The 15,548-nt window shown below is 40.8% G+C and overlaps 3 protein-coding genes across 6 annotated transcripts; 1 reads left to right on the top strand and 2 right to left on the bottom strand.

The window, feature by feature from the left end:
* The first annotated feature begins 112 nt into the window (after positions 1 to 112).
* On the top strand, positions 113 to 4,474 carry LOC108096741 (Usher syndrome type-1G protein homolog). Of its 2 annotated transcripts, none has more exons than XM_017198592.1 (6): positions 113 to 151; positions 1,772 to 1,847; positions 1,932 to 2,075; positions 2,130 to 2,351; positions 2,635 to 3,636; positions 4,211 to 4,474. In XM_017198592.1, the coding sequence occupies exons 2-6, from the start codon at positions 1,825 to 1,827 to the stop codon at positions 4,374 to 4,376; spliced, it is 1,557 nt and encodes a 518-aa protein (XP_017054081.1). In that variant the 5' UTR covers positions 113 to 151; positions 1,772 to 1,824; the 3' UTR covers positions 4,377 to 4,474. The 2 variants fall into 2 exon arrangements, with proteins under 2 accessions (XP_017054081.1, XP_017054080.1); XM_017198591.1 differs by having other exon boundaries at positions 119 to 276.
* Positions 957 to 1,727, bottom strand: LOC108096743. Its single transcript, XM_017198594.2, has one exon. It carries the CDS (start codon positions 1,621 to 1,623, stop codon positions 1,021 to 1,023), a length of 603 nt encoding a protein of 200 aa, XP_017054083.1. The 5' UTR covers positions 1,624 to 1,727; the 3' UTR covers positions 957 to 1,020.
* On the bottom strand, positions 4,372 to 15,239 carry LOC108096740 (multidrug resistance protein homolog 49). 3 transcript variants are annotated; one of them, XM_017198589.2, is made up of 8 exons: positions 15,041 to 15,239; positions 10,353 to 10,499; positions 10,091 to 10,284; positions 9,784 to 10,029; positions 7,649 to 9,216; positions 6,570 to 7,018; positions 5,663 to 6,271; positions 4,372 to 5,233 (listed from the first exon to the last, which is right to left on the bottom strand). In XM_017198589.2, exons 2-8 carry the CDS (start codon positions 10,452 to 10,454, stop codon positions 4,484 to 4,486), a joined length of 3,918 nt encoding a protein of 1,305 aa, XP_017054078.1. In that variant the 5' UTR covers positions 10,455 to 10,499; positions 15,041 to 15,239; the 3' UTR covers positions 4,372 to 4,483. The 3 variants fall into 3 exon arrangements, with proteins under 3 accessions (XP_017054078.1, XP_017054076.1, XP_017054079.1); XM_017198587.1 differs by lacking the exon at positions 15,041 to 15,239 and adding an exon at positions 11,390 to 11,529; XM_017198590.2 differs by lacking the exon at positions 15,041 to 15,239 and adding an exon at positions 11,214 to 11,271.
* Positions 15,240 to 15,548: the final 309 nt, after the last annotated feature.

Here is a 15,548-nt window from a genome sequence, read left to right as displayed (position 1 = left end):
AAACTTTTTAGTTGAGGAAAATAACCCCCGTTTCTGCATTTTTCTCGTCCACTGTGCGTAATTTGAGCGCCGAAGTTTGAGCCAAGTTAACAATTTCATTCAACAACATGCAGTCGGAGCGGTAGAAAGTGCTTCCGGGTAAATGCTCTTGGTACGTGCATATTCTAGCGATCGCAGAAGAAAACTTTCAATTGGCTAAAAAGAAAAGTGTCAAGCTGCCCAGTGGGAAAATCCTGCATGTGAAAAGCGGTCTTTAATCGGGACAGTAAACTGGAAGTGAGTGTTTGTTGTTTATTCACGGGCAAGTAGTGTGTATCCGTGGTAAATGGTTGACTGCCTCGAATTTCGGAGTTTTTTGGGCAATTCGAAAACCAGCCAGCAAGGTTGACTGAACTTGGTAGTTGGTATGTAAGCCAACTCCGTCGTGTGTAGTAAATCTGTACTTTTTGGTGTGTGCGTGTGTGGGCCTGTGATTCTTCGGGTTCGGCTACACTTTTCATTTTCTTTTTTGGATTATTAATTCACAACGTGTGAACGTTAGTACAAGCTCTGTTGGTAAAAAGGGCCAAATGAAATCTGCTTTACGTATGTACATACATACATATAACTTGAATCAGCTTCATGCGAATTTTAATTGCCCAACCACTGTGTAACATAAAAAAAGAGTTATGACAATATATCTAAGTAGAGAAGATTAAACATGATTTTTCGATACAGATAATATCTGAGTTTGTAATACATCTAAAAACAATTTTTGTGATAAGTAAAAACATCAGCAAAACTAATTACCGTTATCTATACAGGGATCTATAAAAATCTTTCTGAAAAGCTTTTTTAAAGATTAAACAATTTAATTTAAGTTAAAAACCGTAGATTATAATAATTTGCCGATAGAAAAAGAAGACAACGTTAAAAAAAAATTGATGAGTAGGAATAAATTTTGTTGACCTTCAAAGTTAAAAAATATGCAAGCCTTGTTTATTCTTCAAACTCTAAAAGACACAATCTCTGTTTAAAACATTATGAGTAGATCATTTCGGCCATAGCAGATAGTTCTTTGGGTATGTTGGCCATATTTTCCAGGTAGCAAGCTAGCTCATCAACATTTTCTTCATCTAGGTTCTGCATTTGAGCTTCATAACCTTCATATAGGAAGCCATCCTCCAGTTTTTCACACTCAATTTGTAGGCCCTTAAAATCAAAGGCATTTTTAGAGGCCAAATCCATTGGAACTGTAGATTCGTTTATCATCTCTTCAGATTTAAATCTTTTTAAGTTCTTTAACTTTTCACCTTTTTCGGACTTGGTCATCAAGGCCTTCATGTCGAAAGTATCACTAGATAATGGTTTGCCTCTAACCCAACTTGATTTCACCTTCTCCTCATTAGCAAGATTTTTGTTCTGGCAATCCAGACTCTCAGATTGGGGTCTTCCATAGAAACAATTAAGTCGAGCCTTTCGCAGCAAAATTTTTTGCTTCAGCGGTTGATTCTTGAATCCTAAATCTTCCAGCTGGGAACCCAGGGTCTCCTCTTCCATGGAATCTTTTAACTTAGATTTATCGCTTGGAAAGTCCGATATCTTAATGTTATGCAGCTCAAATAGCAACTTATCTAAAGGCATCTTAAACTTCAATGCTAACTAACTAGAATTGCGTGTCAACGTGTGTGGCTTGTTTATGTGTTCTATATCTTAGTATATCTGAGAGAGTATAAAATAAATTAGGAAGTATTTTGAAAAGCCTATTCATAGGGAGTTGGATTTCTTTCAGTTCGATTCGAGAATTTCTATCGCAAGTCTGATTGAAAGATAAAAGAGACTGGAATGTCTTCGGATCGGTTTCACAAGTGAGTACATGCAATTAATTTGGCTCTATCTTATCACCATTGAAATGCACAAGACTCATTAACTCTCTGGATCTCTTTATTCAGAGCCGCCAAAGATGGGCTTTTGGATGTGTTGTCGGCAGCCACAAGAAAGGACACGAATGCCAAGGACAGTGATTCCATGACTCCGGTCATGTGGGCAGCATTTGAAGGACGTTTGGATGCACTGCGATTACTTTGTGGAAGGGGGTATGTTATGGTTTTTTAAATATATTCTTTCGTTAATTGACTTTTTTCTACTAGTGGTGATCCTGACAAATGCGATCAATTCGGAAACACAGCACTGCATTTAGCCTCTGCCAAAGGTCATTTGCATTGCGTTGACTTTCTGGTAAAGTTTGGAGTAAATATTTATGCATTGGACATCGATAAGCACAGTGCCAAGGATTTAGCGGCTATAAATGGCAGGGATGAGATCCTGCGTTATTTGGATGTGGCTTTTACAAACTTCGAGGCGAATGAAAAGTAAGATGACGTCTTTTAATTGGACAATTTTTAGATTTTATAATAATATTAACCAATTCTAACTGAAATACTAACTTATTTCGAATGGATGCATCATTTCACTACAGATTCTTAAAATTTTAGTGTGTCAGGAAAAAACTTTAGCCTTAAAAAAATATATTTTAAACAAAAATCTAACATATCTTTAATATTAACCAAAATTAAATTAAATTAAATTAAATTATATTTTAACAAATATTATAAGTTACAACAACCAAAATAATAATTATATTTTATCTTTTAGAAAAAAGTCCAAGGCCCTGAAGGAGCTGGCGGAGAAGAACTGCGATAAACGAGTGCGGGAGTACATGAAGCGTCAGCAGCAGCAGCGCCAGGATCCCGACTACGCCGACCTGGGTCCACCCAGCAACGGCACCACCAAATCCAGCAACATGCTGTCCACGCTCAAGCAGAAGATCTGGTCCAGCCAGGGCAACCTGAACAAGCCGCCCAAGGATCCGCCAGCTCAACCCGGACCCACAAAGTTCAGCGATCTGGTGGGGAGCGGGAGCAGCAGCAGCGGGGGATCCACGATAGCCAGTCGAGCGGGAACGGTCCAGAAGAGGCCATCCCAGGCGCACAAACAGCACAGCAGCACATGTCCGCACTCCAAGAATTCCGGCGACTCCGATGGGGGTTTTAAAGTACGTGAAGTGGAACCCGATGGCAAGCGAACGATTACCTCGCTGACGGGCTTGCAACGCGACTCGGAAGTGATGTATGTGGGCACCTTCAGTTCCAACGAGGATAGCATCGGCAAGCGCGGCAAGATCAGCGATGTTTTCGAGTGCCTGGAGGCCGATGAAACGGATCACAATGATAATCGCAGTGGGTACAGCTCCGCTTTGGCGAGGTCCTTCTCGCAACCGGACATTCTGGGGGATGGTCACTTGACCCAGGAGCTGAGTGAGGAGGTGACCCTCCAGCGACCCGTGGGGCTCTTCGACAGACCCACCATGCTGGGCAGCATAGCCTTCCGGCGATCGGTGACCGCTGCTCTGAGCCAGCTGCAATTGCACACGGACACCAGTTCCACGTCCACGATGCGAAACGCGGGCAGCAATCCACCGAAGTCAAGAAATGGCGGAGGAAAGGGTCGTTTGTATCTGAATCTTTCGGATGACACGGATTCCGAGGGTGGTGGTCAGGACCTTTACAGCGACGATGACGACGACGATCGAGAGGCTGGCGGCAGTGCCCTGCAGCGATTCCTGGCCGTCTGGGCTCTAGAAGAATACCTACCAGTGTAAGTGCTTCTTAGAAGTTATCTACTTTAAATAATACATATTATGGGGTGCTTATTTGATTTTGATAATGGAAAGGAAATTATCAAAAACCAAAAAAGGAAGCGAGCCGAAGCTTTTATACCTTTGCAGTCATAAAAATTGGCCAAACAAAAGTTATGACGATTTTTATACCCAGGCAGATAACATAGTATTGGAATTTCAGTCGAGAAAAAAGTTTCATAAAAAACGCAAAACTATAGCCGACATAGGATAGATCGAAACATCTATATAAAATGTATGGAACAAATTATACTATCGATGAATTTTATCATAAAATTTATTTGTCATAAATCTTGAATATAGAGTTTTCTAACAACACGGCTTTTCGGAATATGACTTTTTCGGATAATGGTCCGATACCTGCACCTAAAATACCATAACATTTCTTATGACTGAAATAAATATACACTCTGCAAGGGTATAAAAACAAGCCATAAAATAATCTTTAATAAACACAACATTAAGATGATAATAGGCTTAAATATTATTTCCAACTAATTTCAAGCTCCTTCGAATCCCTATCTCCCATTGCAGATTCCAGAAGCAGGAGATCGACCTGGAAACCCTGATGCTGCTCACGGAGTCGGACCTCAAGTCCCTGGGTCTGCCGCTGGGTCCATTCCGCAAGCTCACCTTTGCGATCCAGGAGAGACGCAACGCCCTGGCGAATCCCGGCCCAATGGTGGATAGTCGACTGTAGTTAATCGTCTATTTATTCTATTTTGTCGTAATACTTTTACATGTTCTATTAGCCTAGTGTACATACTAAATTAAAGCCTAAAACTATTATCACCCCAAGTCCGCTGCTTAGCTTGCAACCTGTTGCATCAGGTAGAGATTGGCGTAGATGCGATTCAGGGCCATCAGCTCATCGTGAGTTCCGTGTTCCACGACAACTCCTCGTTTCAAGACGCAGATGAGATCCGCATTTCGCACGGTGGTCAAACGATGGGCGATCGTGAGACAGGTTCTTCCAGATCGTGCCTCATCCAAAGCCTGTTGCACCACCTTCTCGCTCTCCAAGTCCAGCGCCGAGGTGGCCTCGTCCAGGATGAGGATCTTGGGATTCCTCACCAGCGCTCGAGCGATGGCGATGCGCTGCTTCTGACCTCCGGAAAGCTGGGAAGTCTTGCCCAGCCGAGTCTCGTATCCTTGGGGCAGGGCACTCACAAAGTTGTGGATGTTCGACTTCTTGGCCGCCTCGATGATCTCCTGCATGGACACATCGTCCCGGAAGTTGTTGCCATAGGCAATGTTCTCGGCAATGGTGCGATCGAACAGCACGGGTTCCTGGGATACCAATCCCAATTTGGAGCGCAGTGTATCCAGTGGGAAGTCAGTGCTGGGCACTCCACTCAGGTTCACTGATCCCGAGACGGGATCGTAGTAGCGGAGCAGCAGCTGCACGCAGGTGGACTTTCCAGATCCGGAAGGACCCACCAGAGCCACCGTCGTCGACTTCTTGATCGTAAGATTGAGGCCCTGCAGAATGGGAGTTCCCTTCCTCGTCGGATACTCGAAGCCCACATTCTCGTAGACAATGTCGCCCTCGGATTTCTGAAAGTCAAATAAATGACGACACATAAGTACCAATCGACAAAAATCAATAAACTTCATGGAATTTTGATTGAAAATAAATTGAACGAAAAAAGAGAGCTTTACAATGTAGTTTTTTAATTGCCCTATAAAAAATTCTTGCAAAACAAGTTGAACGGAAAACGAAAAAGATTTTTGAAAATCTGAGATCTTTTTTATATCTTTCATTTAAAGAAAACTTGATATTAACAATTCAAAATAAACTGACAGGAAAACTAAGATCATAGGATGATTATTAATATTTTGTTTTGCAAGGAATGGGTTTTGTTCTACTTTAGAAAGAAGATTAAATTGGAAATGTTTTAAAAAGACTTTCATATTTTCAGATATCTTATAGCTTTGTATGTGCAACATTTTAAAATTAAGAACATATCCATTAGGTAAACTCACCTCGACTGTGTTGTAGGGACTCTGTGGCGGATTTGGCTGCGTGGAGGTTTTCGTAAACAGATCCATCAGACGTCCAGCGGACAGAATAGCATCGTTCACATTCGGGGCGTAGGCCAGCGCCTGTCCCAACATCCAGGAGCCGAAGATCAGAGCCTCGGCCACCTTGATGATGTCCTCGTAGTCCATTCGCTCGTCAGCCACCAGAATGCCACCGTAGTACATGGAGATGCCGTAGGCCAGGAAGGGAGCAGCTTGTCCCAGGGCGAAGACCAGACCGCGGAAGCGAACCTTTCGCCTGCAGGCGGAATCCACTCGATCGATCTGCTCCACGTACTGACCCAACACCTGTCGCTCCAGGCAAAGTCCATTTACGGTTCGGATATTGGTGATGGCTTCGACGGCCACTTGGGAAGCCTCCTCCACAGAGGCCTTGGCCTTCTGGGCACTCTTCATGATGAACCGACCCTCCAGGTAGACAGACAAACACACCAGGGGCAGGGTGACCAGGGTGAGGAGCGTCTGCTGCCAGGAGAACACGAATCCGATGATCATGCCGACCAATAAGGTGGCCACTGCCTGCAGCATGGTGCCCACACGGGATCCAGTTGCCTACAAATTAAATGAATAACATTAAAATTAGTTTACAGAACTTAATAATGAAGAGTAAAAAGAAATCAGATAAAAGTTACTATTTGATGAAGTTAATTTTACATACTATTGAAACTAAAGATTCCACATAATATTTTGTATTTTTCAATTTAAGCTTGTCATATAAAAAATATTCTAAAAAAGATTACATTTTCCATACTTTAAGATGCTTTAAGAGAAGTATTAGGATACCTTTTTTTTTATTTTTTAAGTAACTTTTTTAAGTCGAGTAGAAGTTTTGATTAGTTTTGTAACTCACCCCTTGAACATTTGAGCAATCGCTGGCCAATCGGGAGCAGAGAGCTCCCACCGAGTTCCGCTCGTCATCAAAGTAGGCAATGTCCTGACCCACAATTGTTGCAAAAGCCCGTTTACGCAGGCGCGATGTCATTTTCACACCAGCTGAGGTGAACACGTAGGTCTGCAGCATGTTGCCCAATCCCGCCATCAAGCCAATCCCAACGAAGATCATAGAGATCTTAAGGACTTCGGTGCGCACTACTTCATCGTCGCCGTCCGAAAGAATTCCAAAGAAGTCGCCGAAGAAGAGACCCCAAAGTGGGAAGGTGGCTCCGTGCATCACGGAGGCGATGCTGCCCACCAGGATTAGTTTCCATTCCGGAGAGTTCAGCTTCATCAACTGGGTGAAGGACACCTTGGGCACAACCTCCTTCTCCTTCTTCTTCTTGTTGCGACGCTGCGAGCGACCTGTAAGAATAAAAGTTCAATTAGTATTAATTTATATTAAAAAAAACTTATTGTTAAGATTTCCTAAATATATATACAATATATTATATGGTTTTTATCTTAATATCTTATATAGAAAAAGATTTTTTTGCTTAGGGTAAAGCAGTTATTACTTCGAAAACTGTTAGATATATTATTATGCCAATTTAAGCTTTTATATGTTTAAATGATTACAAAGTAATTACACGAGTAAGTACTTTCTTACTACACTTAAGCCACTTCAACAATAGAAAGTATTACTTAACTAATTCCTTTCTGACAATAATTGACACATTAGAGATCAAGTACGATTTGAGTTGAGCTCAGGGTGTTATGTAACTTGGGTACGGGAAACACAGTTTAGCAGTTGTAGAATATATTTTATCTTGAAGAACACAAGTTTGCACTTTCGTTTGCACGCTTTTAAATATTATATACTTAAATAGCCAGTAGAACTAATTAAGTGAGAAATGGCGTAAACGAGTGAAAGTTGTTTCTAATCTGAAACGTATTAGTAAATATGGACGTCCATTTAAAACGGATAACTCTATCACGCATTTAAGAGCAATTAGGTTGACCTCTAATAGGATATTTGTTTCATCTGGTACTTACGCTTGCGTCGCGTGCTGGCCCTGAATCCGCTGTCCCGACTACTTCCTGAGGTCTGCAGCTCCGGCTCGCCGTCCTCCTCCTCGTCGTCCAAGTCGTCGTCATCGTCGGTCTCCTCGTCGGACAGGTTCTGCGACTTTTGCAGAGGTCGCCCGACCACCGCCCCCTCGTCCTCCTCGGTGGCCTCCTTCCGCTGGGTGATGTTCACCAGTTCGCAGTAGAGACCCTTCCGCTCCATCAGCTGCTCGTGGGTGCCCTGCTCCGCCACCACTCCGTCCTTGAGGAACACGATCTTGTCGGCATTCGTGATGGTGGACAGGCGGTGGGCCACCACCAAGGTGGTGGGTCCTTCGCTAGCCAACTCCAAGGCACTCTGCACCCGCTTCTCGGAGGTGGGATCCAGTGCAGAGGTGGCCTCATCCAGGAGCAGCACTTGGGGTTGTCTCACCAGCGCCCGGGCAATGGCAATGCGCTGCTTCTGGCCACCGGAGATCTGGGCTCCCTTCTCGCCCACCTGGGTGTCGTATCCCTTGGGTAAACGACTGATGAAGTCATGGCAATTGGCGGCACGCGCCGCCTTCTCAATGTCCGCCTGCGTGGCCGCTGGTCTTCCGTATCGGATGTTCTCGCCAATGGTGGTGGCGAAGAGAACCGGTTCCTGGCCCACCACTCCGATCTGCGATCGCAGCCAGCCGACATTCAGCGAGCGGAGATCCCGTCCGTCCAGTTTAACGCTGCCGGCTTCGGGGTCGTAGAACCGCTGCACCAGCTGGATGAGGGTGCTCTTGCCACACCCAGAAGCTCCAACGAATGCCACCGTCTGTCCCGGAAGCACATCCACGGTGAGGCCCTTGAGGATCTCCACATCGGGTCGAGCGGGATAGCGGAAGTGGATGCCCTCGAAGCGGATGTGGCCCGTGGAGCTCTCCGGTCGGATGCCCTTCTCGTCCATGGGATCCACCTTCGAGGCCCGATCGATGATGTTGAACAGGGTTTGCCCGGCTGCCGTGGCCACTGCGATGGCCTCCACATGGGGCGAGGCGAATCCGAGATTCTGGGCACCCATGATCACGGCAAACAGGACAATCACCAGCACGGCAGGAGTGTAAGTGCGATCGGCGAGATCGCGTTGGTCCAGGATTAGGGTAACGCCATACCAAATGGCCAGGGCCATGCAGAGGTAGATGATCAGCCAGGAGAGGGCGTTGCCCATTCCCGAGTAGAGACCCTTCTTGCGACCCGTCTTCTCCGCGGGAATGAGCAGCTTTGCGAACCGAGCGTTCTCCTTCTCCTGTCCACTGAATGCGAACACCGTTCGGATTCCACTGAACACCTCCTCCGCCACGTTGGCCGCATTCGAGTAGGCCTTCAGCTCCTTCTCGGCCAGGGATCCCTGGAGTCGGGCCACCACACTCGTGGCCGCGATGATGAAGGGCACACAACTCAGCACCACCAGGGTGAGCTTCCATCCGTAGAGGAAGGCGGCCACGATGCCGATCACGAAGGTCATGATCAGGAAGACCACGATCACCACTTTCTCGCCGATGCCCTCCTTCAGTTTGTCCAGATCTCTGCGGGCGGGAAAAATAAAAATAATTAAAAAAATTGTAATTTAGATAAAGTTATAAAATTAATCAATGCAAAATCATTTTATGCCAGAATTTTCGTACATAAATGGTTTTTTACAATATTTACAGAAATGAAGAGTCCACAAATTTAGTAAGAAGTAATTTTTTAAAAAATGTTGTATAAATGGACAATTCCCAAAAGAATCAATGGGTTTCTTAGTATTTTCTTTAAATTTATAGTTAAAATATTTTGGTATTTTGTAAGAGCTACCAATAAGAATATAGTTTGAATGTTTAAAGTCGGATAACCTTTTGTGTTGCTCCAAAAATATTAAGACGTATTTACTTAGTTCCCATGTAAGCAAAGATAGTTGATCTTGCCTAAATAGGCTGGGAGCTACAATTGTTTAAACAAAAAGTAGCAAAGTTAATTTAAACCATATTGATTATAATAAACTAGAATGCTAATGCAGGTTGCTAATTTTGCAGTTGTGCTTATGAATAATTAAGTGATATAACTTTAATTAGCTGTTATATAAATCAAGTTAATTGCACGAGTGGGAAACTCACTCTGTCATTTTGCTGGCGAAATTGGATCCCGAACTGGTGTCATACCAAGCGATGTCCTGTCGCAACATGGCCTCCAGGAAGACCTTTCGAATGCGATCGATTTGGTTGAGGGCTATCCTGTTGGCCAGATCGATGGCAAGTGTGATGAGGAGAAACATGGACACCGAACCCACAAGACTGCCAATTCCGAAGGCTGTGGCATCATCGATGATGGCCTGTCTGTTCTCCTCTTTGCTGGCATTTGTTCTACAGGTAATTAGAATAATTAAAAACCCATTCAGGAATCAAATGTCCTTAAAGAACTCACAATTGCTTGCCACCTCCAAACATTGGGAGTGCAAAGGTGGGCGAGGAAGTGCCCACGGCCACTGTTCGATCCACCAAAAGGGATGTGAATTCTCCATAGATGATCATAAAGTAGGGAATAAAGAAGGATGAAGCGGTGGCCACCAGTAAACTGAATACGAACACACAGCGTTCGCAAGCTGTTGAGTATCTGAACTGTAGAACAGAGATACAAACAAGGATGAAGGATATATCTTCTAAGATCACTCATTATCATTACTTACCAAATCAAGGTAGCCATACTTTCGGGTCTCATCAACTGCAGATCCTTCCCTTGACTGAAAATCACCTGCTTGAGGTAATTGCGATTCCTCCTTTTTCGTCATTGTGTTGTGTTGATATTATCTATATGGTTTCTATATCAAAAAAGCCTAAGAACAAAGTAAGCAATTAGTAAGGTAAACGCGGTTTCTATTGGTGTCTATAATCAAGAACCGTCAATTAAAAACTTAACAAAAATACCCATAAACACGCCCTGTTCTTTGAGCCGTTTTATCGGCCAAAGCAGCTATAAAAGTCAGACAACTATCTTAAATAATAATCCACTTGTTCAGAGTTCAGTGATCTAAGAGTAAAAATTCCATAACAAAAAATTACTCAAAAGTTTGCAGCAAGAAACACTTGAACCGCCTTTATAAGCATTTGCTCAATGGAATGTTCTGATTTTAATAAAGGTTTCAGCTTTCTTAAACAACCTAGAAATTTCAATTCCGCTTGCACCAAATCATCTTTAAACAATTCAAGAACAGTCTCCATAATTGCATCACTTTGCATCATTTCTTTTTTAATTAAATGGAAATGATTGTATCTAAGCATCTTTGAAATGGTTCATTAATAAACTACTACTAAACTAGTTAGTAAAGCACCACTTATCACGCCTGAGTGTGGGGTGATTAATGTATCTTTAAGTGTTACATAAAATACTGTAAAAATTATTAGAAGCGGAGCAAAGGGCTGATTAATCAGAAAAAAAAAAACAATTTTCCCAAGTCAATTTAAGGAAATTAGTTCGATTGCACGAGTGAAAAAGCGTCCATAAATTAATAAATTAGCCGCAATTGGAAAGCAAGATATTTTTTATTTACTGCGACTGTCAATTGCGAACGGCTTGCACTCGCGATCGATCCAAGGAAGTGGGTATGGAATTCTCTTTGCGATTAAATCAGATTCGCTGAAGTAAGTGAATCACGTCCTCAAACAAACTGGGTATTGTTTTCTGTGGCTCTGATTAAATTAGCTTCACTTGATGCGAGACACTTACTCAGCACGTGCTGATCTCTCGGGGAACGATCGAAAGAAAGACTGACGGTACACGCGATCGGTTAACGAATCTATATCAGAGTCTATATCACTTCTGGCCTTTTCGCACCAAGAAGTGCAAGAGACGTCTGAAGCCGACGAGTGCGCGATCTCAACTGGACAACATCAGCTCAATTGCTTGCGACGACAGCTCGGTTTCAGAATCTCGGTTCTCGGCCGCAATAAACCCGATCGCATATATAGCTGATCGGGGCTGCCCCGACAACCGCCGGTTGGCTGGTACCTACACCAATACTGGTTTCCTTGCTTTCCCTGTCCTTTTGGCCAAACACACAAAGTTTTATGGCCAGGTAGACGGCATGCAGATTAGACAGATTAGATAATACCCCATCGATTCGGCGTTACGCTCTATTCCGTCTGTTATCAGTTCTATAACCGGTATTTGTTTACACTCAGCGGCGTTTCTTTGGCTGCAGCGGAGTTTGGCTTTAAGCGGGGCAAACGAGACTCAGCGCAATCCATTTGCGTGAATGGTTTTCCCCGTTCGGAGGTCTTCAGCTGAAATCGTAAGATCGGGGGACTAACCGAGAAGAAATCTGTATCTGTATCGCGTGCGAAAGTCGTGATTCATCCCGAAGCTCAGGTGTGCCGTGAAATACCTGGACTTTAAAGCGTGGTAGCGGCACTCTCATGATTTCCAGCCCCTTCCCAAAACAAATACAATCGATCGGCTTGACACAAACAAGTAATATTTCACCATTTTCATTAAGGCGAATGATTAAGCATGGCTTTAAATAGTAGTTATGAGACCTAAGCAAAAAAAACATATTTTCTGTCATCGAGCACAAACAAACACTTCTCGCGAGGTGTTATTATTGCCTTACATCATAATGTCAATCCGAAATTTGCAATTCAGTGATAGTAAGAACCCTGACCCTAGAAAATATATAACCTTTCTAACCAGCATCACCATAAGTCTTTATTTAGACATGCCAATATCTCCGTCTGCCTGTTTCCAAGCAAATTAAACTCTAAGTTTTTAAGATATCTAATCTATCAATTATGGACGCTTAAGGGGGAAATACAATTAGAAATTTTTTTTTTCGAAAAATTTTTTTTTGGCTTAATGTACTCCAAATATATCTGGGAATAAGCATTTAAAAGAATAAAGCCGTCCGGTACTTATTTTCAGAGTTATACGCAATTTAGTGAGGGTGTGTCATATGGCGGACATGCACAAAAGTAAACTTTAAACGCTTCTCCTGAAAAGTCGTGTTTTCAAAGTCGCCGTGCAATGTACAGCTCAGAGATTTTATTTTAATCGAATGCGGTTTTTTGCATTATGTTTGAAATTAAATTCTCCACACCATGAATATAACGGTTTTTCATATTTGTTTGTTATAACATGTTTTTTTTACAATCAAAGTCAAAAAAAATCGTTTTTTTTGAAATTTTTTTTTTAACCTAAAATTTTTTAATGGAAAAATAATTTTTTTTAAATATGTTTTAATTCATGGTGTGCGCGGTACCTTTAAGTTTAAAGCCCAGTTGCTGTTTTTTGTTTAAGTCGTGATCCTGGACCTGGAGACTGCACGGCGCAAAGTCCTTCCCTAAAAACACGACTCTACATTATTGATCATAAATGGGCTTAATTACAATATTTTTCAAAAAACTTGACTGATTTTTATTGCTCAATAATTACCTAATAACATGCAAAAAGAATCACTAAGATTCATTTAATACCCTTCTTGCAATCCACTCCCAAAGATAGCTCTCATTTCAGGCCTTCTAATTGTATTTCCCCCCTTAAACATTTCCAAAATTCTTATTGCTATTGCATGAGGTGTACGTAACAGGTTCAAACGACTATATTATATGGTTTCCAAAGAAATTATAAAAAAAATAGTTTTATTTCTGAGAACATAGGCGTCGTTTTCTTGGTTAGAAGATAATTTTAAAATATAGTATTTTATAGGAGCTCTTGAACAAGAAATTACATTTAAAAATAAAAAGAAGAATACTTAATAAAATAGTAAAAGTAAGTAAGTAAATAAAGTAATATATAAATAGAAACGATCGGAAAAATACAAGAAAATTAAAAAAGTATTTGAAATTCGCCATTTCCACGTTTTGGGACCAACAACTCTTATAAATTTGTTGTATGCCACTTAAATAAGACCTTCCAAAAACTCGGGTTTGAATTGTTTATTTATTATATATTTATTATATATTATTGATGGGGAATTTTTTTTTTTTTTGTTAAGGAAAATTATTTATTTTTATTTCTAATTAATTTTTTTTTATTTGGTATTGTTATAGATACAAGGTCTCTAATTCAAATGGCAGGGAGTGTACCATTTTTTATGTATAGACGTGCTGTTATCAAACAACAAAGTAAAGTGAAGTAAAGTGTTGTTTGCAATTCAGATAGTCATATTGTAGCCAATTAAGACAAGGATTTTCTAACAGATATTTGCTTTTTGCTTATTCTGGTGAAATGGATTAAGAGGAAATCTTAAATTTTGCAGCAACTTCTCGATCTAAATATAATCAATCAGCTATTCTGCGCTTAACATTTCACCATTTTCTGTAATGCGAATTATTGGGAATTGCGGAAAATTTTCCAAAGCGTCTACTTTCCAATCTAATCTTAACTTGTAAGCACTCTTACGGCCCATAACCAAATAAAATATATGTGCCTTTATCAAACAACAAACAAGTGACGTGTTTTATGCAAGTCATTAAGTCGAATTGTGGCCAATTTAGACAAAGATTTAACAATAGATTTTTGCGAAGTGGTCTATGTTTTTGAAAATTGGCCATCTGGTGGTGAAATAAGTGTGTTGATCTTTGAATCCGGCAGTTATCGCTTGATTCGGTGACGTTATCTGTCCAAACCAAATTTGGTATTCCTAAACACCCATCATGTTTATAAACGTGAGAAATTTTCGTGCAAAGTCATATATTAACAAAAAAAAGTACTCCATTATGCAGGCACTTGAAAAGGTTTTTTTTTTTGAGTCTTTGGTTAATCAGTCTTTCTGAATCTGACTTTTGAACACTGTTCTTTTCAAACCATTAATATTTAATGCGGCCTCAATAATTCGTATCAGCAATGCTTTCGTCTGGTAGGATTTGTAGTATTTTCTTTCTTTTAAAGGTTTTCGAACTCAGAAGGTACATACTTTAAGAATTATACATTCTAAAAAAATAACAACAAATTTATTGATTAAATTTAAAATTGTAAAGCTTTGAAAATATTTGCCAAATTTTAACAAGTGTTAAAATGTTTGTATTTTGAAACTTCTAAAAAAAGTAATTTTTTGACATATTTTAAAACATATTTAAAACATAGAAATAAAGGATTCAAAACAACATTTTACAAATTTATAAAATCGAAAATATTCTGTAAAGTAGTATTTAGTACTTTTATTAAAATAATAAATATCCGTTATATTATACATATTTCGAAATCTACAAGGAATAAATAAATGATTCTTTTTGAATAGTAAACTAAAATAATTTAGTCATGAACGTGATTTTGACTTTATTAGAATCCAGACGGAATAAATAGAGAAAGTAATTTATTCCCTTTTCGTCAGTGTATTTTTAGTAAACAAATCATGACGCAGCCGCTCATATTTACTCTTACCTGCTCTCTCTCTCTCTCTTTCTCTCCCTTCTCTTTCATTTTGTGTTGACGTTGAAAAAACCAGAATCGTTTAAACGAAATCTTGTGTTGACCAATAACGGGTAGCTGTGGGAAATGCCGGTTCGTCTAATCATAAACCGCATATGGGTTCAAGGAAGTTTCAGACATACTCGTATGGATACCTCCGCTGGAAATACAGCGTTTTTAATTCCGCACATTAAGCCAACTTTTATATCCTACGTGGTACAATTTTGTTTTGACCTTAAACTCGTGTGCCCACAAATCAGTTGTTAGCCATCTACTAATTGTAATTTCTCGGTTAAAGCGGAAGAAAACTGGCCTTTGTAGTTTTGGGTAGTAGATTCGGGCTTATTCGACCAATATTTTTTTTGCTCTTACGTAGTAGTTTTAAAAGACTTTTAAAGCGCTTTTTAAAGTTGACTACTTAACTCGTTCAATTAAAAAGGGCGCCAAATGATATAATTCAAACAACATTTTGGCGATTGTA

Source organism: Drosophila ficusphila, unplaced genomic scaffold (genome assembly GCF_018152265.1).
Source record: "Drosophila ficusphila isolate 14025-0441.05 unplaced genomic scaffold, ASM1815226v1 contig_414, whole genome shotgun sequence".
Classification (NCBI taxonomy): Eukaryota; Metazoa; Arthropoda; class Insecta; order Diptera; family Drosophilidae; genus Drosophila; species Drosophila ficusphila.
Note: the sequence above shows the minus strand (reverse complement) of the source record. Positions and strands in the feature narration are given on the sequence as shown.